Below are 25404 nucleotides of genomic sequence, written 5' to 3'. Positions count from 1 at the left end.
CCCCGCCTTGGTATGGTGCAAATGCTGCTGTGAGCCCCTGGAGCGGAGGGACGGGTGTAGGGCAGTGGTCTGACACACATGCAAGGCAGTGGCCGAAGGACAGGGTGCCAGCGAGCCCTTTGGCCAGGCTGGCCCACGCTCCCTCACCCAGCCTTCCCCTCGGGCAGCGCAGGGGACAATGTCCCCGGTGGGGGGTGCTGCTGCTGGAGCATCTGCCGGTGTGGGGCTGATGTATGTGGGCACCATACATGCGCACAACAGCCGGTGGGGCACCAGGCTGATCCTCATCTGTCAGTGCATCGTCTGTCCCTGTGTTTCATCTGGTAGTGGGTGCGCCGATGACCCTGTGCTCATGTGGAGGTGGAAGTGCCACTGCTGGAGCTGTTTGGGGACGCTTATTTGATATTACGATATATCTAGATGCCAAATTAGATGAAGTCTTTAGGCTGGAACACTGTCAGGCCGCTGAATTTACATGCTGCTGCCACAAAATCATCTTGGGCTTGCCTCTTGTAGCCTTCTGATACAGCAACTGCAGGTCACAGTCAAACTCCAACCGAAGGGAAGTCCCATGGTTATGTAGAAATATTTTATTAAAAATATAAAATCGATGCACGTAATATATTGCCCTAACGATAAGAGTTTTTTGGCTGTAACAATATTTTTTTTTAGCAACGGTCGTGGGTTAGGTACTCACAGCTCCTGTGCTGCCCTAGCGAGTTTGCACGACAGTGAAGTTTAGCGGTAGGCAGACAAGCTGTTGGAGATGCTCCGATCGTTGCTTGGTATTATTAATCTCTCAGGGAATGAGATAAATTCAGATTTTGCCTATGCCATTCCATGTTGCTTCTGAGGGATGGGATGAAATGCCAGCAAGGGTAAGAAGGTGCCCTGGGTGCCCACTGGGGTTTGGGAACTGAGAAGCGTTCTTGACTCTGAAGCACTATGGCAAACTGCAGCATCTTGAGGGGATAATTTTACATAGAAAGCAAACAACAACATACAGACATTTTACAGGGAACCTGGGGTACTTCAGGGAGATCAGATGAACAGATCAGGGTCAGCCGGCAGGATTGCCAGGGCAGAGTCCAGAACCAGCATCGCCCAAGCTCCAAGAGCTGGGTTCCTGAGTGGGTCCTCACAGAAGGTTGGGAACCGCTTCGCAAGTTCATCACTGCATCCTCCTGGGGTGGCCGGTGGCCTTTCATGAAGCATGCAGTAAATGAAAGACATTTTCCCATGCAGCTGAAGAAATCTGAAGCCCCATCCTGTCTTCTACTTGTGACTCACCTTCCTTTTTGAAATACATCTCACTGGCGTTACACGAAAACACGTTAGTCTCCTGGAGTCGTGCTTGCTGTAAATGAAGAACAACATATGTTGTGTAGTCACACCCTATTTTATATTTTACTTTGTGAAGAATCTTTTGCCATTAGCTTGTTGTTGAAGTCTACAAAGTACAAACACAGGAAGCAGAGCAGTTTGGATAGGGAGGGGACCTGTCAGTAGCTGATCAAGGATCTTTTTTTTTTTTTTATTATTCTTAAATATGATTTAATGCTCTGTGAAAAGAATTAAGAATCCCATTTTACACTGAAGCATGCTGTTAATGTGCATATAAAAACCTCAGCAATTTTATTGACAGTTACAAATTTACAGCTGCTGGTGGTGAATTTTTTTAAAAGACTGCTTCCCTTTCCCCAGGTCTTTGCAGAGCATTGTCATAGCTTGCTATTAGCTAAGGTAGAACCTTATTTAGCAGAAATGCATAGGACTTCAATTTCACTGTATACATCAGGAAAAAAGAAAATCGATGTGAAGCCCAGACTCAATGTGCTGAGAGGACTGTCTGTAGAATACAGAAAGAAAACCATGCTCGGATTAATTTTTTTTCTTACACTTTGGATGTTAAAAATGACAGAAAGAGGCTACTGCTGGTGAGAGTTGTGACTATTACCTTCTGTTTAAATTTGGGGTTAATCCTAGAGACTGTCAGTGTATGTATCTAATATTTCAAGTACTTAGTATTAATTTCTATTTAAGTTAATGGAAGGATGAGTATTAAGAAACAATATGTGCATTCGCAGTTTCACATGTGCGATGCATATCCACTGTGTATGTATGCAGACAATTGCCACATACCCAGGGTTATATGTGTACGTATATAGAAATGCGCATAGATGTTCCAATATGTATGTATACATATATCTGACTTTTTATATGATATATATATATCATTTAAATATATATCTCATATATAGATATCTCATATATAGATATGATATAAATATATCTGTATATATATATAAGAACCACGGTCTGAATGACTCTTTAAATCGTGAATGAATATTCACAATTCTTCTTGTGATATGTATACAACAGCTAATCATCAAGAATATAGAGAGGTGAAGATAATTTTTATTTTCAAACAAGAGGTCTGAAAAAACCCCAGTGCCCACCTTGCAGAGCTGGGTCCCGTTAAAGCGTCGCCGATGGGGTCTCCGCGTGGTTCAGTGCAAACACAACCATAGCTGTGGCACAGCGACCTGCAGCTGGTAAGGGTGCTGTCTGGCCAGAGAAACCCAGTGGGAACAGAAAGTGAGGGTTTGTGTGATCCTGTTAATTTTTGGTCTAGGGGCAGCTTCTGTTAATTTGACTGTCACTTAGAAGGATCCTTATAAACGGTGTTCTTTAGGCTGGTTAAAAAACAAGGAGCAGATTTTGTGAAATTTTGCAAGCCTGGAAAGTTGTCGTTTCATTGGATTTAAAGTGGACTTATTTTCTTTTTGTATAACACCTCCCATGATGTTTTTTACAGAAATGTATTTAAAATAATGTCTCAGGTGTGTATGTTGGCCAAAAATATACTTCTTAGTCAAAAATCGTGTTGGGTGGTGAAAGAGAATCTTTAGTAAAGCATTAAGAAAAAATATGGAACTTTTGAGAAAATGGAAAGGTATGATTGTATCTATTCTGCTTTTGAAAATGAAAAGGCTTCTTTTTTTTTTTTTTTTTTTCCTAATCCTACTGAAGCTGCTATTCTGGCCTAGGTAAAATGGCACTGACTGGTCTTCCCATCAGAGTATGGAGATATTATTTGTGAGTCTACATCAAGAAGAAGCTGGAGCTCCCCATTTATTTCTACCAACTGTTTTATTTAACAAAATAAATAATCTCTCAGGCTTTTCTAACGTTATTTCCAGCAGTTATATTTGATACCGTGTTTGTGGGATCAGGGCCTGCAAGTCTCATATACTAACTTTTCTGAATGATTTAATTTATAATTGTTACTTTTTAATTCTGAAACCTACAGCCGCCAGTATACTCTGTAATGTAATTGAATTTAATAATTAATTCTGGGGGAATTTGGAGCTTTCCTTGCCCAAACTCATTCTGTGGTTAAAAAAAAAAAAAAGTCTTGGGTTTTCAGAGACATGAATTCAGCATACTTGAACAGTAAATTTGCCTGAATTTCCAAATATGCATAAATGTCCATAACTCAGCTCGGGAACCCAGCTCCGACCTGGAGCTTGGGCGATGCTGGTTCTGGATCTTTCCTGGCAATCCTGCTGGCTGAGCCTGATCCGTTCATCTGATCTCCTTGAAGTACCCTAGGTTCCCTGTAAAATGTCTGTATGTTGTTGTTTGCTTTCTATGTAAAATTATCCCCTCAAGATACTGTACTTTGCCGTAGTGCTTCAGATTTTACCATGAGGCTGAAATATTACATACTTCAGATAACTCCAGTGTCAGATTATTTTAAAACTATTCCCCATGTTAACTTTCTCCATTATACATGTTTCTTTTGCAAAGGAAAGATTTGAAGGCAATTGATTTTTAAACACTTGTTTTAGAAAATTATTTTCTTTTTTTTATTACTTTTTTAAAAAGTTGTTTGGTTTTTTTTTTTTTGTCTAAGGACCATCTTAGAAGTGCAAAGACATTTTCTCATTCTTTCAGAAATATAGTGCCTGTATGAAATGAACCCCATGACAAGCCAGATTATGACTTCATTATTAAATATACAGAATATGTGTGGTGGAGACAAGAAATGCAAAGTCCTGTGTCACACACTGTAAGGTATTTTTCTGTACCTAATAATCTATGGTCTTTTCCCAAAGATGAGTGTTAAATTCTAAGTGAGCTACACTGAATTTGTATATAGTGATTGAAACTTACATAGCAAATATTTTTCTAATTTTAATGATGATTCAGCCTTAGATTTGGAGGTGTTGCTTCTTTTTCAGTGAACTAATCACATCTAATCCGCCTTTCTATCTTCGTTGCCTTTAATCAGCTTTCTCTGGTCAGGTAACACTCCTAATTCAGTAAAGTTCCAAAATGTAATTGTGTTTATGTATTGTCGGCATTTACGGTAACGCTGTGGCTTGCTTCTTTGTACGAGCCTCAGCATTCCCCCATAACCCTCCAAATCAATTTTGATTCCTGTGGCGACCATAAGACAGCGAGGGAAACTGCTGCAGTAACACGCACAGCAGGTTTATAGCATGGCACATGATAATGGTAGGTATCACGTTCTTCACAAGCTGCTGTTCGGGGCTGCATCTTTAGGATAGACATGTTTCATGCATCTGTTTCCATTCTCTGTTTCTGAGCTGACAGTTTAGGGTGGCATTTATAGGATTCCCGTCTCACCTCTCTACTTGTTTGGTAGAAACGACTCTGTTCCTGCAGGATGAGTTACGCGTGCATCTGCATGGGCTCGGAAGTCCATCAAGCCTAGCTCTAATCTGCTCCCTCTGCACTCCCAACAAATCTTCCACTGGATTGATGAGCAAAGACATGGATATTTTGGGAAACTGATGCCTTCATGTGTTTCTGCCCCTTGCCTGGGCCACAGGGGCTCTCCGGGATGGTGCGGAGGCGAGCCCCCCATTTGCCTCTGCTCTGCACTGGCAACGTTTTGCCCCGGAATATTTTAAATTTCTTATCCAGAAGATGAGAAGTAGCAAGTAGCAGGAGCCAGCATTTTCTCCACGATGCATCTGAACACAGGCGTTGCAGCCTTAGAAATTACTGACGGCTTTTCTGGGCAGTGTGATTCATGCCGAGCACCTGATGCCCCTGAAGCCTTGTCTTTTGACGTGCTCAATTAGTTATATAGAGCCCTTTTTATTAATACTGTAAACAAATCGGTTTTAAAAGACAGCTATCAAATGGGATCATTGCTGTGAGGCTCAATGATTTCAAAGAGAAGTCTTCCAAGGGGCTAAAGAGCAAAAAGCTTCTTTCCTCCTGTTTTGTTTTTCCTTCATTCACATTGTTATCTGCCTTTATTGTTCCCAAAGCTTTTAAACCCAGTGAGTCATCAGTTCGTGGGTTTTAATTCTTTTTTTCAGAAACTCTTATTTTTACCACAGGGAGTGTATTTGGGCTGAACTTGGAAAATGACCTGCAGAACTCAGTCAGCTTCTGTCGTAACACATTTAAAAATGAAACACCTTGATACTTCTCTGCCATCAAAAGAACATTTCCTTTCATTGCTCCTTGCTGTCTCCAAGAAAAGGCTAACTCAGCAATACTTCAAGTATATTCATATGCTATTTAAGATAGTCAAATGTTAAACCATTTTGGAATAGTTTTCCATTAATAATTTTAGCTAGACAGGACCAATTTAATTTGAATTAACCGTTATGCTTAAATTCTACAAAAAAAGAAAAAAAAAGGGGTTACGATATCTGTTGCATGTGAAGTCAGATGTTTATTTTGATCTCAAGGCAGGACTGGTTTTGTGCCTACTAATGTTTGTTTGGGTTAGATCAAGTACGAAGAGTTCAAAATGGCAAAGAAGTATGGAAAGTGAGTGAAGGACAAATATGTGTGCATTGCATAAGACGCATACCTGTGATCTGCTGCAGAGAGATCTTTGCTGCTGTAAGACACTTTTTCCTTTCACTAAGTGAGGATCAGAGCAAAGCATTTGCATCACAGATTTTTAATTCAAACCAGTTGATTGATGGCAGCACACCTGCTGAATTTGCAAGCAAGCACCTTTACGTAGTTACAGGAGCACGGAGTGTGCCTGCCTCTTGGGAAGAATCCAGGACACGCTCAGCCTTCCAGCTTCGCTCTCTGGGGGAACTTTTTGTTGCTGGTGTTGCTTTTCTTCATTTCCTGTACTGCAACGATTCCTAAACAAGTGCTGGTTGATGTCTTGGTTTGTTATAGCTCACTTCAAAGTTAGGATGTTTTGCTGACCCACTGAAAGGATAGAAACTTTTTTTTCTGGATAAATTGAATAAGGATCTCCTCCCTTTGCCTAACTGCAGTGCCCGACAGCAGGCTCACTGGCCACCTTGGGTGGCCCTCTGGAAGAACCCCAATGGCCCACCTGATGTCCCAGGTTCCAAAGCTGCATCTTTAAACCATAGGTTACACTTATTTGCAAGCCATCCCAGGCTGTTAACACAAGCAGGCTAACAGGCAGCGGGACCCCCGCCTCCAGGGGAATGCCTGAGGGGGTGTGCAGGGAGGAAAGGACAAGGCTGGCAGCTGGCATGGCTCAGCGGGGCTGGGGTGGGCACTCCTTCCCCAAACTCCGAGTCAGTGAGGGTTTCAGTAAGTTGTTCAGTCTTAAGGTTACTCAGTGGCAGGCTTGCTCCTGCTTTTTCCCAGGCTGCTCAGTTTCATCCTTGCAAAGCCTGTACGAAAAGGATCCGTTACTGACACGTATTCTAGTTTAGAGATGAAGGCTGCCATTTGTGTCACTCTGGAGTACCGACACACATCATTACCTAGTCAGAGATTTAAGGAAGAAGCTACCTTTTAAGAAAGAAACTTTGTCAGCGATGAGAAAAAATGAATTTCATTGATCAGAGAAGTGTTTAGTGTCCTGTATTTCCCAGATGATATGCCCGCTTTTTCTTGTGTGTAACAGTTCGGTGCAAATTCATCAGTGCATTCTGAGCAAGTACAGGTTGCAATAATTGTGACATTATTTTAGCAGATGCTGCTGCCTGGCAATAGCATTTTCAGTGCTCTTGCAGATTTCACCCAGTTGTGCTTAATGTCTAGTTTGTGATGCCAGTGAATTCTAGAAAATCAAAATCTTTGTGCAGGATAGAAACACCACTTAATTATGAAATTATAAAACATTGTATCATAGGTCTGGTAAATGATTTTCCACTTAGGCAGATGCACACATGATTGTGTTCAAGAACAGCTTCTGCTTGAAGAAGTACTGAAGCATTGGGTTCTGTTGTATTGAAATATCTAGTAGAAATAAAGCAAAAAATGCAATGTTTACAATACCTGATTAGTAAAAAGGTAGATTAAGAATGAATGGAGGGATAGTTTTGAACTCTACTATTTTAAGGAATGGTAGAAATGCTGTTTTGAAGGACCTCCAGCAGGCACCTAGTCCCAGGTTTTGCTTGGAAGAGGGCAGTTGCAACAGAGGAGCAGATCGGCCATTGCTTTGTCTGGATAAGCATTTGTAAGGACAGAAAGTCTCTACTGTTTGACAGCCCTGTTGCAGTGCTGCTAGGGAAGGTATTTTTCCAACAGCCCAGCTTGCACCCCTGAAGCTGCTATGTGTTCCTTGTTACACTGCCTGGCACTACCGAGAGGAGTTTGGTGGTAGTGTCCAAATAACTGCCCTTCAAGTAGTTGTAAGCAATTATTAAATCACCCTGTGGTTTCCTCGCTACCAAACTTACCATGCCCAGCTCCTTCAGCCTCTCTACACCGTTTATGGCTGCTAGGCACCTTGGTGCCCTTCTCTGCATCCCTCTTGAACCGAGGGTATCCTGAGGCTGCCGCAGCACTGGCTTCCCTTGCTCTGCTGCCACGGTCCCCCTGATGTAGCTCAGCGTGCAGTTTGCTTTCTTTGTAGTGAAGACTTACTGCCCTGGGGTCTGCTGTATCGTGACAGGCATGTTCTTAAGGGCTGCTGCTGGGTACAGTATCAATCAAAGTGTGGGGTTATTCCACTCTGGTTGCAGAGTTGTGCATTTTTCCCCATTGAAGGTCGTGACATTTCTGTTGGTCGGGCCTCAGACTGATTGGAGACCACCTGGACTGAAGCTCTGGCATTCACCACGCCAGCCGCTCTCCCTAGCTCACTGCTGCCTGGAAGTTGGCTGTGTCTGTTGACATGGAGGCCATCCTATTTTTATTTTGATAGCCTCCTAAGATTCTCTAGCAATGCTTTTAGGAGGAAAAACCTCCATTATATCTAACATTATACTCCTACTTTTGTAAAGAGAAGGAAGGACTCAGCAGTAAAGCAGAAGGTGGTATTTTATTTCTTATGCAGAGATGATGTTGATATCCATAGGTTAATATATGAAATTTTATAAACCTTTTTTTTTTCTTCTAAGCACAGCATTTTCTGTTCTTTTTATTTCACTGGCTAATATGAACACTCTACAGTCTCTAGATTCAGTGTTTGGTTTGTGACAAAGCAATGTGATGTGTGTTAAGAAAATATTTTCAGGTTAGACTCTTATGTCTCTCCTCGGGGAGAAGCACCAGCATCACATTTGGTCTTCTGAAATCTTTATCAGAGAACTTAACTAGTTTCCACATCTTTGTGTGAGTTTGTATTACTTCAGGTACTATTTGACAATTTTGTCCAAGGGACACGGGCTGAATTTCTGTACCATGTTAAAAATGTGTTATAGTAGGATTTTTTACTGGAGCAAAAGAATGCATCTTTGATTTTTTTTTCTTTTTTTTATAAAGCTATTGTTTATCTTACATACTAGCCCCAAGCCAGACATGTATTTATTAAATTCTTTATATTTGCAAATTTTAATTTAAGTCAGGGAAAAAAACCCTGGCAAAACATGAAAAGCTGCTTTAATCTAATGTATTTGTTGGTTTGGTGTGGGTTTTGTTGTTTAACTCTCATTATTCGAACCCATTACCTAAATGACCAAGTGGTTCCAGCTCTTCCGTTTATGAGCTAGATGATGGATGCTGCAATATTATAGCCGTTGTTCTGAAACAGTGTAAAAAACACAAGTTTTTTACAAGTTAGGAACTGTTGCTTTGTAACTGAAAAATGGTTGTTGTATATTATGAGCATGTTAATGGAACCAGGGGGAAGAGGAGGGTCTGCAGAAATTCACAGGAGGACTTTTGAGGCTTTCTGGAAGAGCTCATGGAACTGAGTCCAGTGACAGCCTCAGTTTCACTCTCCCCAGGGATCATTTAGTCCACCTGGATATCTAAGGAGGCCTTTGGTCTTGTGTGGAAGATGTGTATTTGACTCAAGTTATCACCTGAGTCCAGTAAACTTAGTTGAAGAAAAATTTCTGTGCAGGGCTCGATTTTGTGTATGTGAATCTACTTTTTTTTTTTTTTTTTTTTTTTGATTAAAGAACACGGTCTTCCCCTTCATGAGAAGAACAAACAAATCTGGTTCACTTCACTATTAAATTCGTCTAGATTTCCTCATGTGTTCAACATGCAAATTACCATGAATACAAGGCTAAGCAAGGAATGCATTTATAAAATACTCTCTGAGAAATGTAGCATGCTGTGTAAGCGCTTGTTAGCTGCCAGTATATCAAGTGTATAATGGAGACCATGTATATGGCTCTACAATAATGCTAAAGAAAATGAAGAAAATTACAACCCAGGTTGCCTCCCAGGAGCACAAATTCATGATTGGTCCTACAGGACCACATTAGAAACCAGATTATGATTTATACCTATATGATTTAAATACTCAGTGTGATTGCTGTCCAGTACTTTATGCATTTTGTTTTTGTGTTTTATTAAAGAAAATCCTAATGTGAGAATTTTATTATGGTGGAAGACTACACATTGAACCAGGTGGCAGTAATTATCCTTGAGAGAGTCTGGTTTTATTGTACACAGCAAAGTTGTAAAACCCAAAGGATGTACTACCTCTTGCCTGGTTACTGAAATCCACAGCAATAACCATTATTGTATTAGTTTAGATTGTACAGTGAGGTTTTTTTTCCATAAAATGTAACCTCCCACCTTGCTGTGGAAGAGGAAGTAGAATGGACCATTACTTCTTCAAGAAAGCAGCATTTATTTTAGGCAATTTCTCAGTGATTCCTTTGCTTACAGCTTCTTAGAGCTACACAAAACCACTGCAAAAACAACGTCCCGTAGGCTGTGATCGTAACACATTCTTGACAGCAAAGCTTCGAACAAAGGGGAGTGAGCAGGAGGAGCTGTAATAACAGGAAAATATCGGCTCTGGTAACCTTGCATGATAACCGGGGGGCTGCCTGCTTGCTGGCACTCTGCAATGGGCTGTTTTCATCATCACAGCCTTGTGACACTGCTGGCACCATCACAGAGAGGTTTTTGTTTGGTTGTTGTTTTTTTTTTATTTTAGGTTGCTGAAAGGACTTGCTTTGTAGATATGCTAGTTGGATCGATATTCTTCAATTGAAGCCATGTATAGCTACATGATGTTAATATAATGTTTGAGTTTGGTAACTTCTATTTTGCTTTATGCATTTGTAACTCAGCAGAAGCCAAGTGCATTCAGCTAAATGTTTGTTGATTCCCTACGAACCAAAAATGCAAAACACATCAGCTTCCTCTGCATAATCATCTCTTGTGTTCCAAATACCAATGTTTTCAAACACTAGCCGCTTATGAGAAGCTTCTGAATGTAGATGTTTATAATGGAAGCCACGTTTTTATGTAAAAAGCAGATCTGCGGTCTCTGCTACAGACTATTCACGAAAGATCAGTGACTAGTTTAGCTTTATACCAGCATAAAGGGGGGCAAAACATCAGCCATAAAAAGCCCCAGCTTGGTACCTCATGGAAAATACTTAGATACCTTAGGGTGAACTATTTCTTTTGGATAAATACATACATGTCCTTTAAGAAGGTCAAATCCTATCCTCAGATTTTTCCATCCCACTGAACCCAAACCAATACTGACAATATTGTTTCTAAACACAGCAGCATGAAGCTTCCCTTTAAAGTACCTTTTCATAACAACCCATAGCATAAAGGAATTTAATTTTATTTTCAGTTACACCTTTATAGTCTCGCAGGCAACAGTAGGAAAATGTATATCATTGTGTTGAGGGGGAAAAAAAAGGCCGGTTTTCGTGGGGCAGTTCTGGGTAGTACCCCCCCAATGAAAAAGTCTTCCTTTGCTCTCACAAATTTTTATTTGGCAATGGGCTGCCAGTGTTGCTCTCAAGTATATGTGGAGGGGGTAAGTTTGGCTAGAATACTATATAAATTTGATATTTGTGGTCTCTTCAAGTAACATATTTAGCTTGGCGGTTGTAGATTACTTCTTTCTATTGTCTCTCATTATGCAAAAAGGCTGCAGACAGTGCTGAGCAGGAGCTGATATCCACCACGCTGTAGAGACATATGCAGGTTTACCTGACATTTATACAGAGGAAGCAGTCAGACCTTTGCAGTGAACTTTTGTGTCCAGGGGCTGTTTTACTCTCCGTGGGTCAGTGGGGTGATTGGCAGCAGATGACTCCATCCTTCACTGGTCAGGACCAAGTCATCCATTTCCCTTGGAGTGATGCCTTCTCTCAGGGAGACATCTGTCTTACCATCTCGTCTCTCTCTGTATGCAACACAATTCTCACCATGACCAAGAAGCACCTGCCTCTTCACTGACTGCTTTTTTAGGACACTGACATTGTTTAAAATTGGAATGCTATAAGAACCACTGGAAAATTAGTCTGCTGGTGAGTCGCGTCAATGGCGATAGCTCTAGAGCCATCCTGAGCTGATGGAAAAAAGTCCTGAAATTAAAAAATGAATGGTGCTGCCCTTCTTTTCTTCCATCGGTATAACTTTGACCTCATTGGTATTTTTGTTGATGTGTTGCTGCACGTTTACCTTGGCAGTCCAAGCATGATGGGGCTGCAACCCAACTTAGGGGTGTTAGCCCCAAGATCTCAAGGGGACATACCTGAGCCTCTGAAATTTCTAAATTTGCTTGAAAAATTCCTTCTGGATAAACATGTCTGTCTTAGGGATTATAGAGCAAGCGTCGCTGAGCTCCACTGTGGATTCTGCCAGCATCCCTGCAGCAGGACGCCACAGTGATCTTTGTCACAGCCGCAGGGATTCTTGTCACAGCCACAGTAGGTGTCCTTGTCACAGCCAGCACCGTAAAATAACGGCGGCAGCCGCAGCCTCTGCCAGCTCCACCTGGAGCAAACCTGCACGGCCGGGGAGCGCAAGCTCTGTGTCCTGCTGGTGACCCAGCAGCAGCATGTGCTCCACAGCCATCGGCACAGCCACGAACAGGCTGTGCTCACCAGAAGGCATTAGAGCTGACCATTTATCAGTGGCGACATCGCCGTGTTGGTTTGAACATGACACCAGGCGCTGAGAGCCAGGTCACCCTCGGTGGGAGGGAAGAGGCTTTCCTCAGGGCAGCTCTGCCTCCATGGGCACTGCTGGGGCTGACCTGCCAGGAGAGGTTTAAAGACCTAAAAATTCAGAGCTTGTGTCAATGATTACATACAGGGCACGATATAGAATGGATTTGAAGCATGGAAAAGCTTTGCCCTGCTCTTCTGCCCCTGCATGTATGGACTACGTATAGAGCTGCAGCTTGCCTTAGCCTACCTGCAGTGTTACCAGAGAGTTCTTCCACAATCTCTTTTGCTTCGTACCTTCCCAATCTCCTTGTGGCTTTGGCAAGGTGAAGGGATAGTAAGGAGCAGCTTCCTGATATTACACAGGTACACTGTTTTTGATTCTGAGTCCAGCTCTTGAGTTTATTCAATCTTAAGAAACCAAAATATGTTTCAGAAAGACAAAATATGGTAGAACACATTTATGAGTGCACATGCCCGATGCAGCTGGCCCTTTTCCGTTTGCATCTTTCCTGCTGGCAGAGGACTGATTATAAAGACTATTAAAAGGCACTTCAAACTATATTAAACTCTTATGACTTTATGTCATGCATCACTATTCCTAGACAAAGCTGGAAGAAGTATTACTGAGCCCCAAAGGCAGTCCGTTCCTAACGTCAGCAGTAGTCATTTGCTTTACTGACTGTAGTGTCCTATAAGGCAAGTTTTATTAACCTCAAAAGTAGATGTCCGTAACGTGTGCCTGGGCTGGATGATTTTATAGGGGTCTCACAGCTAAGTGTGTTTGTCTGGTGGTGTCCTGCTTGGAGCCCTGCTTCCCTCAGTATTGCGCTGCAGACAGGAATAGCAAGAAGCGTCTCTGGTGTGTCAACGGCTGTTGTGTAGCAGCCACATGAGCCACAGGTGTCCCTGCTTGGAAATGAACAATAAAAAGCAATCTTCGTAACGGTTGCTCAAGTTACTTCTTTATACAACTGGATAAGATCTTTCTGTTTGATTCTCAGGTAGTATTTCTATATCTATTCTTCCAAAGGGACTCGGAGTGCTCCCATTTCTCCTCGGAAGTGATTTTCTTTTTTTGAAATTATATAGAATACTAGCAAGGGGTATGTGTATATTACTGTAATTATTATAGGAAAGTGAATCCAGTTTTTTCCATGTGTATGTTAAAGTCTTGTTTATAGGGTTATTGTTCTGGTTCCTCTTCCAACAGATATTTTCAGCTTGAACATCCCGTTTTTCCGTATTTGAGCACTAATGTAGCCAGTACCACTGGGTAAGTGTATGTTTGAGCTACTCTGAGTTAATCCCGCGTTCCCTGGCAACAACTTCCCTTTTCTTTCCTTATCTTTCTGAGGTGCTATGAGGGTTTGATCTGGGGCACCATTAGCAGAATAGACGTAACAATTGCATCAGTTAATTAGAGGCATCTAACGTATTTGCTGGACGTTGGTTACTGCTCAGTAATGGAAATAGATCAAGGGAATACTTCATGAGTCTGCAAAAGAAAAGTATTACGGTTGACCTAACAAGCTAGAAATCTGCCATTTTTCTTAGAGGCACACAGGCGAGTGTCCCGTGTCCTCATGGCAGTGTGAGGGGTCCCTGGTGGAAAGGCAGTGTGTCTGCTGGCTTCGGTTTGCCTGTCTGCTTGGTGTCATTCACACACCTGCCGAGCTATGGTCACCCTTTGGATTTTCTGTGAGTGATTATATTGTCCCAGGCTTAAACTGGGAATCTCTTTGCTCAGGTTACATTTGTCTTACTTTGCCAGAAACGTGAGCTGGTGACTGCTGCTATGTATAATACTTAGGAATAACATAGTACATAGGTGTAGTAATTAGGTATGTGTGTCCATGTGGGAATTTCAGTATATTGTGGTTTCAAAGTACTTCATAGCTATACTAGGATTATTTTCAACTATTATTTGCTGGTCCCACCCCCCACCCCCACCCCCCACCCCACCCCATGGAGCTGTATTAATTACCAAATTAAATTTCTTTTTTTATTATTCTTAATTTTGATGATGTTACTTTATTTTCTTGTATCCATTTTGGTCTTGCCAGAGCCATTTCCAAATAAAACCAACATAATTTAGTGGAGGAAAGCAGCTCAGCTGGTTTATGAAAGCTTTATTAAAAGGGCTGCTGTCTGCATGCAGTGCCTATTTAATCATTGCCTTTATTTTCTGCTCTCATTTTCAATTCAGTGTATTTTCTAAGTTTTAATTATATATAAAAAGGTGACGATATGCTCTTTTCTTCTGTCTCTTTAGTTTTCCTAAGAAAGTCTCATTTGAATTTGTCACCAAAACCTGTCTTTTACTTCTTTCAAGTTGGCGTTAGAGTCCTCCAGAGTCTCAGAATTTATATTTTCTAGCATTTCTAGATCTAGAAAAATACTGGCTCAAACCTTGATGCTGTTAAATTCAATAGACATTTTGCCATTGACTTTAATAATGCTAGGATTCAAACACTTATTTTTGGGTAGGTTAATAAGTTCATGATAATGCAGGTTTTTAACCGAAAATTATGTAATGTTTAGGAATTTCCATTAGTACCTACTTATGATTACTCAAAGGAGACTTTTTTAGCCATAGTTAATTTATTGATTACTAGCAAATAAAACTACTTGATTTAACAGCTTAGGAATTTCAAATTCTGTTAGATATGATGTATTTTTAAAATCTATTTTTATACCTGTCATCTCCTGCAAGTAGTTGGTATAATGCATATATAACATTAGTAGAAAAATGGTACTTGAGGATTTTCCTGTTAACTATATTAAGAGCTGTCTTTTCTTTCTTTTGTTTCACCTAAGGATCAAATTTTCGTTGAGCTAACAGTAAAATAACAGAAGTTATTAGACAAATAATATAGGTGGTTTGGGTTTTTTTTATTTCAGAAGTTATAAAATTAAACTAAGTTCCTCTAGAAGGCAGGATGTTGTCTAAATGCCAGCAACCTTTTGTTCTGCAGTATGCTGGTTCTGAGCACCACCAGTGCTCACAGTGGCCTTTCATTCATCTGTGACCTGGCAAACTGTACAAATAACAAATCAATACACAAAGCTACAAATGGCAATTACATGATCAGATCCCCAAAACATTTACTGTTTAATTCCTACTACTGAGATTATCCTAATTGAGTGACTCTAAACAATTAGCAAACATTACATTCGTCAGAAAGAGTTTGCAGGGACTTAAGTGATGATGTTCTTCAATTCCTGAACTGGTTCCTACTTGCAGGCATGGTTGGTTGTTTGTATCTGGGCACAACATTGCATGTCTTGTGAGAGCAGAAGCAGCAAATTTCACAGTTTCTGCTTCTTGATGGTTCACACTGCTTGACATAAACCCAGTGTTTTGTTGCTGCTTTTTTGTGAGTCATTTGCAAGAAAATTTTAGGACACAGATGAAGAAGCGAGAGATGTGTTGTCAGCAAATGTCAATGTATATGGACCTTGAACTGGGTTGTCTGCCTCCATCTAAATCCCATTCATCACAGAAACCGTCTGTCAGTGCTTGTTCTAGATAGTTAGCCAAGTTGAAGACTCACTGGGTTTGTACTTCCAGGTATCTCTTTGAGAAAAAAACTGTTGAGTTTTAAGATTTGACCTTATACATTTTAAGATAAATGAATGGAATGCGCCAATAGCTGAAACAAATTTTCAACCCTTTCTTCCGTCAGTAATCTGCACCCACAGAAGTGTCCTCAGGCTCAGCCAGGTGAGGTCACAGGGTTATTCCATATTTGTGGGGAAACTTTGTGGATGAGCTCAGGATGTTTGCTGCTTCCGAAGACTGTGCGATGCAGCGGCAAGGTGGGGAGTGTGAAGCTGACTGTAATTCTCCAACCTTACCCTGTTCAGGGTCATGTTTTACACTAGCCTGGTGAGAGCCAGGAGGTTAATAGAGATTCCAGATCTAATGCATTTTTCCCGTTCAGATGCTCATTCTGCAGGTTCCGAGCATTGCTGTTGGAACCCTTTCAGTAGCAAAGCTTTACTCATCCAGCAGTGGTTGCATCTGTGCACTGAGACACCCTTCACATCAGAGCGGTAGCAAAAGGTTACCTGCCTTTGCTGGCTTGTCAAGTCCAGGACTCATACAGTGAATACCAGGTGGATGCTTAAAATAATAATAATAAAACAGGGTATGTGGGGAGTGGAATGGGTTTTAAAGATGCTGACCTAAATTGCACGTAGCGTACTGTGCAAATGCATAGCTACCTTCACAGCATAAAATTTGCAACATTAAAATAAAAGCTAAGGTTTGCTAGGAAACTAGGAGGCTGTTTATTGATTTCCTTCTATTATGAGTATTTATGCTTATATCTCTGGGTCACTGATAGCTCTGGCAAGTTCTGAGTATTATGGAACTGAATCAATAATCGCTTATTTGCCTCTTATAATTAATTCAGATTCAGATAGCAGAGGTTGATTGGTTTGGCTGTTTGGTTTTTTTTATTTCCATGCATCAGTTTGTTTTTTAATTTGACACTTAACAGAATTAGAATTGATCCTGCTGTGAAAAGATGCTGGTATGAGCAGCCACTGATGGTACTAAAAAACAAAAGTTGTCGATACTGCTTATAACTTTTAACCAGGTCTAATTGGAGAATGGAATGTCCTCTTGCAAAATTCAACCTTGGTATTCTTTATCCACCTTGAAGTTAAAATGTTATGAAAAAAACCTCTTAAATGTGTAAACCCAAGAACCTTTAAGAAAACGTCAGTCACATAAGGTCTGCACCATGCTGAACCTCATAGCAAAGATTATTCCACTGAACATTTTTCTGTTTAGTTCCTCTGTTATCGCGATGCGAGCTGTGTCGTGTGTTTCATTTTGTGTACAGCTGTTGCTGTGAAAGGCACTGAATCTATACAAGCATTTGGCAGAATCATTCAGGGAACCGTAGAGTACCTCAGGATTGAAGGGGACCTCTGGATCAGAGGAATAGACCCCCGGACCAGAGGTCACCTGGTCCTGTGCCCTTTCAAAGTAGGGTTGGGGACATCAGGTTGCCCAGGGACTTGCCCAGGTGAAATATCTTCAACAATGGAGAGTCCACATCTTTGTTAATTGTTTTGGAAATATCATTCAGCTTTTTCTTATTTGAACCCATTAATATGCTGAGGAAAGTCAAGTTTCCTTCAATAACATCATTCTAGAATGATTTGATGATTCCAACACCTTTGTTAAAAAAAAAAGAAAGAAAAAAAAAGAAATAGAAAGAACAAAAAAGAAAGAAGAAAAAGAAAGAAAAAAAAGAAAAAAATCTGCAGAATGATTGTTCAAAGATTTGCATGAAACTAGTGTAATTATAAAGCATGTAACACACTCCTTTGTTTCTTGTTTGCTTCTGCTGTGGTCTGATGGAAGCAGATTAGTTTCTATCACACAGCTGCCATGAAACCCCTGCTCTCAAGGAAGTTTTCTCCCAGGCTTTTTTATTATGCAGAAACCCAGGAAAGGAATTGGGGAATCCTTTCTAAGACTTAAGTGAACATGTGTGTGTAGCCACAAGTGCATAAAGTCCCAAAGAATTTGGACAGTATCTCAGCAGTCCAATTAATTTAATTTTATCTGCTCAAGATAGGGTTAACACTGTGAATATTCCAGTTCATGACTGGGCTATGTGGAAAGTAACATTCCCATCTGTATCGCTACAGCTTGAACTCCGGGAGCAGGGTAGTGCTCTCATCACATGGGCTTTTCTTTTTTCTTCTGTAGTGGACCTTACTGTGATGTTTTGCCTGGTCCTTTGTGTTAACGTGTAGTACTCTACTCTCCCTGTTCCTGGTGTGGAGGTGTTGGAGCCATGACTTTGCGCTACCTTCACATTCAAGGAACTAACAAAGTGGAGCACTGCTTACTATTTTTCTGGCTTAAAGGGATGGCTTAAAATTAGCAAAAATCATAACTGAATGTGTATTAGGTTTCTACATGCATTTTTCATCACCTGAAAAAAATCGTCTTCACAAACTAACTTTTTAATGAGAAGGCTTCTGGTGTTGCTTGTAGCAATGAGTAAGTGTCTACCTACTATAGCACTTCTCGTTAGTTCGTTAAAAGGCTAGCCTTTTTAAGTGCATTTCCATGTCTTTCCATAATTTGTACAGACCTCAATAATTATATAGGTGATAATCTGTCAGCAGAATTGCAAAAGACCTTGATTCTTAAATATGCAATCCCTCTGGCAGTATTTACAGTTACATAATAGTATGTTGCCTTTCTGATGTGATTTTTAACTGAATATTAGATGCTGCTGCTCATATAAATCTTCACAAAAGGTGTATCGTGGAATGGATGAAGCCACTTTGGGGCAGATATATGCAATCTGTCCCCTTGCTGCCTGTGCATTCCAAAGGTGGATCTCATTTCTGCTTTAGTTATTTGAAACTGTCGGTGGTTTTATTTCACTAGTAAGTCATGTTAAAATCTGAAATGAATGTTATTTTTTGCTGTTTGAAGGCCACTTCTCTTCGTGATGCTTGGGTGGCCAAAAGATGGTGAATAAAATGCATACTGTGTACCTGCAGCCTAATTGCTGAAGGTGCAGAGGTGAAGCTGGGGGATCGGTGCTCACCCTTGGAAGGTCAGAGCAAGGACTGAGTTGTGTGACTGGAAGTGCCAAGGCCTTACAGTTCTGCTCTAAGTAAATGTACCTGTTTTCTCTTCTATTTGTTCTTTTCTTCAGACAGATAGAAAAGTAAGACATCCTAATATATTTTCTTTCATCATCTTTTACCTGGTCTTCAGTTTTAGTGTAATTTTACCTCTTCTTTAATACCCACGTGAGTTAAATGCTTTTATGTCTGTATCTCATGTGGGAAATGCCTCCAAAGACATTCATTTAAATATAACAATTTCAGTGCATGGCTCTCTGAATAATTGAGAGCAAAACGATCCGTCATTAGATGAAATTTGTGCATGCTTATCAGTGCAGTGGCTCACTTTCTGATCATCTGAGAAGCCTTCACACTCTCACCCATGAGTTATGCAGTCATTGGTGCTCCATTTCTAGCAGCATCTACAGGTTTACGTGTGCTCTTGGCTCACCAGCTCCCGGCTTAGTCTCCCCTCAGAGCAATGCAGGGCAATTGTCTTTCTAACCTTCTGACTCATTTTAAGACTCTTCTTGGAGACCTTTACACCTGTGTCATTTTCTTCTAAAATACTTTTTAAATGTGCCATTTTAGCACTAGGTTATGCCCTTTGTTGTAAGAACACGGGAGCTAAACTGGAAAGGGAAGAAAGGAGAATGACTTCTGTGTTTGGTGTTAACGTTTGTACCTGCTGGGACATGCCTTTGGCACAGGCTGACGTGAAGGTCGCGCAAACGGTGACGGAAGGCACTTGGCTGAGGTTGCAAAGAGATTTTGTAAGCTGAAAGAGTTTCTGACCACCTGCCTGGACAAAGTGATTTCATCTCAGCTTTCTGCTATTGGAATTGTCCCTTTGTGGTTTGGCAACTGTTTGGAGCATCCTCTTTAAATTGTTTCCGTTTGTGCACATGATGCAAGTAAAAATAAACTCAGAGAAAATAAGAAGGGTATATTCTTTTCCAGAAAAGCTTGTGACCTATGGCTGATTCCTCCAAATCACTACTCTTTTACAAAGGGGCAACCATATGTTGTAAATAACAAGTAACAATAAAACAGCTGAGAAAACATAGATAAGAGCCATATATTGGAAAAATAAAAATATTAAGGTCTGAGAGTTTTCATAGTGTGCAAAACCATGTACTTTATAATTTCTAGTATTCCATTCTTTTAAATCGCATTTCATTAAAAATCATTTTATGCTGATGAAGATATGTATCTGTTGCTTATTACACATGGCTGTTTTGTGAGCTTTAGTGTTGCCCTGAGTTTCACGTTAGATTGTTATGTGATGCCACCATTATATTTCAAAACCACAATTTAAAAAAAGCCATAAACATTATCGGCTAACTGTACTTAGCAGAGATCTTCTGCATCTCTGATGGACTTTATGAATTCTTAGGCTTCCACACTTTTTTGCTCTTATGAAGGGACCATATAATTTTTATATATATGTGTATATATATATATATGCATTTACCTGGCTTGGAGCTCCCTTATTCCAGCATCCTCAGTTTACCAGCATCACTAGCAGAAGAACAGAAAAAAAATCCAGTCTTTATTTACTACTTGTATTGATAGATGAACAGCAGAACCTACCAGCCAGCTAATAGAACATGCCATACCAACCGTGATGTTAGGTGTGAAGAGCTGGTTTGGCAGGATTTTGGAATGTAAATCAAGTGACTTGTAAGCAGATGATACACAAAATTTACAGCCTGCCTCAGTATCTTTCCTGTTACTCACATGGAAGTGGCAACAGAGTTCCTGCTCCTCAGTTCAGGTGGGTTATAAACTTGCCTACCTTCTTGCCGTCAAAATATTGGTGCAAAGAATTGAGGCCTGGTGCCTGTTTGATGACAGAGTGGAAGGGTTGTTGTTCGAATGATGCTGAGATGGTACGCAATGGACCATAACCTTGTTAAACAGCTGGGTGAAAGCTAAAAACAAGCTCAAAGCCATTAGCTTTCAGAGACGTGTTTTGCTGCTTGCATGAAGGGTTGGTTTTTTTTAACCTGCTGACTCCTCATTGTACTTCAGACACAATTCATATCACATCATTTTAGGAATTATTGTTTCCTAGGCTACCCTGGCCTCCATCAGTGCCATACCTACAATACGGACAGTCTTTGTATAAAATGCCCAGACCCACTAAAAGTTATGCTTCTAGAAATAGTGATAATATTCAATAGATTATGGTAAAGATAAAATTTTTTGTCATTCCCTAACATTTCCCCCTATGACTGTCAAGGGGAAGAAACTTGTATTTCAGTCTCCTTAGTGCAGTAAGTGTTGACTGAGGTGGATTTAGCTACTTGCCTCCATCATGATAGATAAAGCTTAGAACTGTATAAATTAAATGCTAGGAATATGACTAATATTTTTCCAGGAATCTGCAAGGCAGTTTATACGAACTGGAAGCAACAGGTAAAATGTTGGGGTTTCTACATCAAATTGGCTTGAGTAATACTGGATTTTGAAACTTGCCTCGTTCAATTAACTTTTTCTTGTTCTTTTCTCCTTGTTTGGTGAGGCTTGATTTATTTTACTAGGGATCGGCTGAGTAACATTGGTGCAATATTCCCCATGGAAGCTCCGGCACTGGTGTCCATTGTTCCATGACATTGTGTATCCTGTGTGGTCAGTCCCACCAAGGGTGTTATTGTACCAGTTGCTCTAAATTTATATAGATATTTTTTTTCCTTCCTAAAATTAAACTAAGATATTTCAAATACTTGGTCTCAAGGGCACAGCTGATTCATGTGGGAGCTTTTCAAAGCAGAAATGGTAATAATGTGCCCAAATTCTATTTTCCTTCTGTGGGAATAGGGCACTGAAAGGACTGTGTGCCTTGAGGTCCCCAATTTATTTTGGTTTTGATGGCTTAAATATTGCCCATGAAATACTCGACAGTTATAGTCCTTGGCTGAGTTATGAATAGGATAAGCTAACAAGCATTGTTCTTTTATGGGTTTTTTTGTGTCAATCAGTAGCTCTCATCTGATTTTTGAAGTATGCTTAGAAATTCTTCTTGGAGTTTCATGACGTCATCACATCTGTAGATTTAGAGGTCTGATGCCAATGATGATCTGATTCAGTTAAAATGACTAGCCTTTCAAAACACTAAGAAAGTTTTGTATTCTCTCCATCTGCTATATGTCTGACTACATTCCAGTATTTTATTTATGTTATCAAATTCGTTTTGAATTATGTTCTTTTGCTGCATGCATGAATGCTTTATGAGTCTTTTTTTCCTGGTATATCACTGTTGGGAACAGCTGGTCCTCCCTTTGTTAAGCACATGATACTTTCTGAAAACTTCTTGTTCAGTTAAAAGGCTAGTGTTTCTGTTGTTTGACATCATTTAATGTCATGTAATTTGTAGTTAATTGTCCACACAAATAGAAATTGAAGGAAACTTGGGGTGAGATAAAGTTATAGGGATTAATTCATCTCTATTGAAACTTTGTTGACCTATAGACATGTATATTATAATAGTTTTCTTCATGGCCTACATGTAATGAATCATGTCTTTACAGCCTGGATATTTACTTCCACGTGCTTCTCCTGTGAGCTCTGGTAAGAACCACTTAGAGCTGTTGCTTGGATTTCATTTTAAGAGTAATCCCTAAGGGCTATTATAGGAATAGTCCTTAAAGATTATTGCTTAACACCTGTTTTCAAAACACTAAACAGATAAAAGGTATAAGGAAACCCCTTTACAATGCAGTCTGATATTTCATGAAATACATATAGTTTGTACTCCCAGTTCAGCACAGAATGTAAGAAATTATATTTAGATTGCTACCCGCGCCGTGTGTCTCTGAGAAGTGCTTCATGGTCTAATCAGAAACATTAGCAGAAATGCTGAGGATTAGGTGTTTCACGGGGTAGTAGTGCAGGGGAAGAAGGGATTTTTTGCTCTTTAGTAAAAAAGAAGTCATCCAGTGATTCTGTTGAAAAAATTTAGTTTCAACACTGACATGGAAATATTGCACTGAAATGTAAACAGATGACTTCAGAATGAATGCAGTAAATGCAATTATGCTTCCACCCACGATAATCTTAAATGAGATAGTTGATTAAATGTTAATAACTTTGGGGACTACATTGGTTTCTTCTTAGGTCGTTCAAGTAAGAGTTACTCTGTGCAACAAGATGACTGCAATATAAAGAAGGTGGGATTTGTACCAAGGGACATTTCTGAGGGCTTAAAACCATTTGAAATTTATTAATTTTCTGGATTTGGGTTAACATGGTTCCATGAATAGGCACAAGGCCTGGAGAGTGGGATTAGGAAGGTTTCCAGAAGCTCTGAACTCATGTCAAGCAAAACTGTCATGCCAAGCAGCTAAGTCAACTGAACAGGGAAAAGCCTTGAAAGTGCTTTATCAGTGCATAATGTTTGTAAATTTTATTCAATTAATTTACAGCTGCAGGGCTCATGAGACTGAAATTAAAGTTTTGAAAAGTTTTTATAAGGAAGGAGCCAAAATCAAACAAAAAAAAAGTTTGATGAGCTCTGGTTTGAAACAAGTTGGCAGGGGAACAAAATTACAAGCAAATATTGCAGAAGTTGCATCTAGTCTTAGGAGCTGCGGTGGGCTGGAGCCTACTCGCACCTTGCGTGGTGCCTGCAGTTTGCGTTCCCTGCAGCCAACAGGTGCCTCCAGGAAAAGTCACGTCCCAGAGAAAAGCCCCTGGAAGCTGGTGCTATCGTAATACTTCACAAATAAACATTTTGCTTAAAATTACCGTTATTTCTATGACAAGATTAAGTGGGATTTACTTCAGACAATAAAGAGTAATGAAAAAGAGGGCAGCCAGGGTACTAAAATACTAGCTTTACACAAAATATTCAGTGCCTTTTGCAGGCCTGAAGATTCTAACTCTTGAATAGATGCTAGCCATGCCACTGCTAATTTGTTTTCTTTATATATATATATATATATATATTATATTTTTTTTGTGGGAAGATCAGAGAAACCCTCACGTTCCCCAAGAGCCCACTGGATATATCTTGGGCAGATCAGAGTCAGGGTTGCCACCTGTAGAAGAATGGCTCAGAAGCATGGCCTTAGAATCTCTGAAGATCTGCACAATCCAGGCCTGGTATTAGAATAGGCCTGTAATCAGAATTATACTGAAGTTGCTGTGCTGAAGTTAACAAGAAAGGTAGCCTTGAGCTATTCTTGAATCCTGAGACCAAGTAATTATGTTGTGCCAACAGGCCGTGGCTGTAACAAGCTACAGCTGCTGGGAAAGCAGGTGCAGGGCCAAGAAAGGTAGGGACTGGTATGGGAAAATAGGGAGTAACAAACTACAAGGCTGAAGCACAGCAACACAATTAGCTACATGGATAGAATGCTTATTTTAGTCATGATAATTAGGGGTGTGAGAACCGCGCGTGTTTAGAGACTACTAACCAATTATATTTCTGCTTTACGAATATGCATGTGTATCGGTTCTATATGAGTAGTGTTAGAAACTAATAAAGTTGAGCAAGATGCATAACTCATATTGAGCGTCTTCTTGACTCCGGTGAACCCTTCTTCCAACAGCCACCCCACTTCTCTGGTCCTTGTGGGTGAGTAAAGGAGAAGTGGTGTTGCCTGTTCACACCTTGTTTTTGTTCCTCATGTGGAGCCAGGTTAGAGCAGACTTTTGGAACCCAGCTTAAGATGAGCCCTCCCTCTTGCATGCAACATGTGTCACTGAGGCTGCAGTTCCTGTTCCTTTTGGTTGTGTGTATTTGTTATTTCATGTTTGCATTAGTGGAAGGCATAGTATTTTTGGTTTTTTTCTTACATGCATTGTTAATTTTTAAACCTGAGTTCCCATTTCTCAGTATTGTTTCTTAAGATTAGCCACATGGATTATCTAGACAGCTTTTTCACTTACAGGCATTGTGAAGTTTATATTTTATTGGGAACCTTCTGCCAGTGTATCTACAATGAAAAGGGAAATTCCATTATGATTGAATTTTCACATGGGAACCCATCCACTTTTGCTGAAATATTTTGGTTTTCTTTGGGAAAATCTAAACAAAATCTCAGTTTGTTAACAGTGTCCTTTATAGGGGGGTGAGTGCTATAGGTTTGATGCATCCCAGTCCTGTCCGCGTTGTGAGGGATGCACTTAGGGAATGCTGATCTGCCTGGAAACAGGAGCTTTAACTCCATCAGAAGCCTAGCCCACATCGCATCTGGGCAAAATGTAAACTGTTTTTTCTGGGAACAGAGCAGAGTCTTGGGGGGAGAAAAGCAGCGCTACCCTTGCTTGCGCCTCTGCTGTATCTATCATTGAAGTCCTGTGGTTTTGAGAGAGACCTAAGGGTGACGGGAGGTTGCTGCGGGGGGGGTGGTGGTGGTTATTACCTTTCCTGCAGCGGGCACAGCTCCCTGTGTGCCCTGGGGAAACTGCTGTCCCACTGGCAGTCCTTTCACCAGGGCTTCAATGGGCTGGTAGAAGTTTT

The 25404-nt window shown here is 40.5% G+C and overlaps 1 protein-coding gene across 4 annotated transcripts in view; it reads left to right on the top strand.

Annotated features, from left to right (window-relative positions):
• Nucleotides 1–25404, top strand: part of SMYD3 (SET and MYND domain containing 3) — a 420179-nt gene that overhangs the window by 230272 nt on the left and 164503 nt on the right. The window contains exon 1 of one of the 4 annotated variants that reach the window (XM_056344177.1): nt 3975–4075. The exons of the other annotated variants lie outside the window; for them this stretch is intronic. Coding sequence (XP_056200152.1) covers nt 4052–4075 — 24 coding nt within the window. The 5' untranslated portion in view covers nt 3975–4051. Of the gene's footprint in view, nt 1–3974; nt 4076–25404 lie in introns of those variants that run through there. 4 annotated transcript variants of the gene reach the window in all.

The sequence above is a fragment of the Falco biarmicus genome, chromosome 6 (genome assembly GCF_023638135.1).
Source record: "Falco biarmicus isolate bFalBia1 chromosome 6, bFalBia1.pri, whole genome shotgun sequence".
NCBI lineage: Eukaryota > Metazoa > Chordata > Aves > Falconiformes > Falconidae > Falco > Falco biarmicus.
This window is presented reverse-complemented; position numbering and strand designations above follow the sequence as displayed.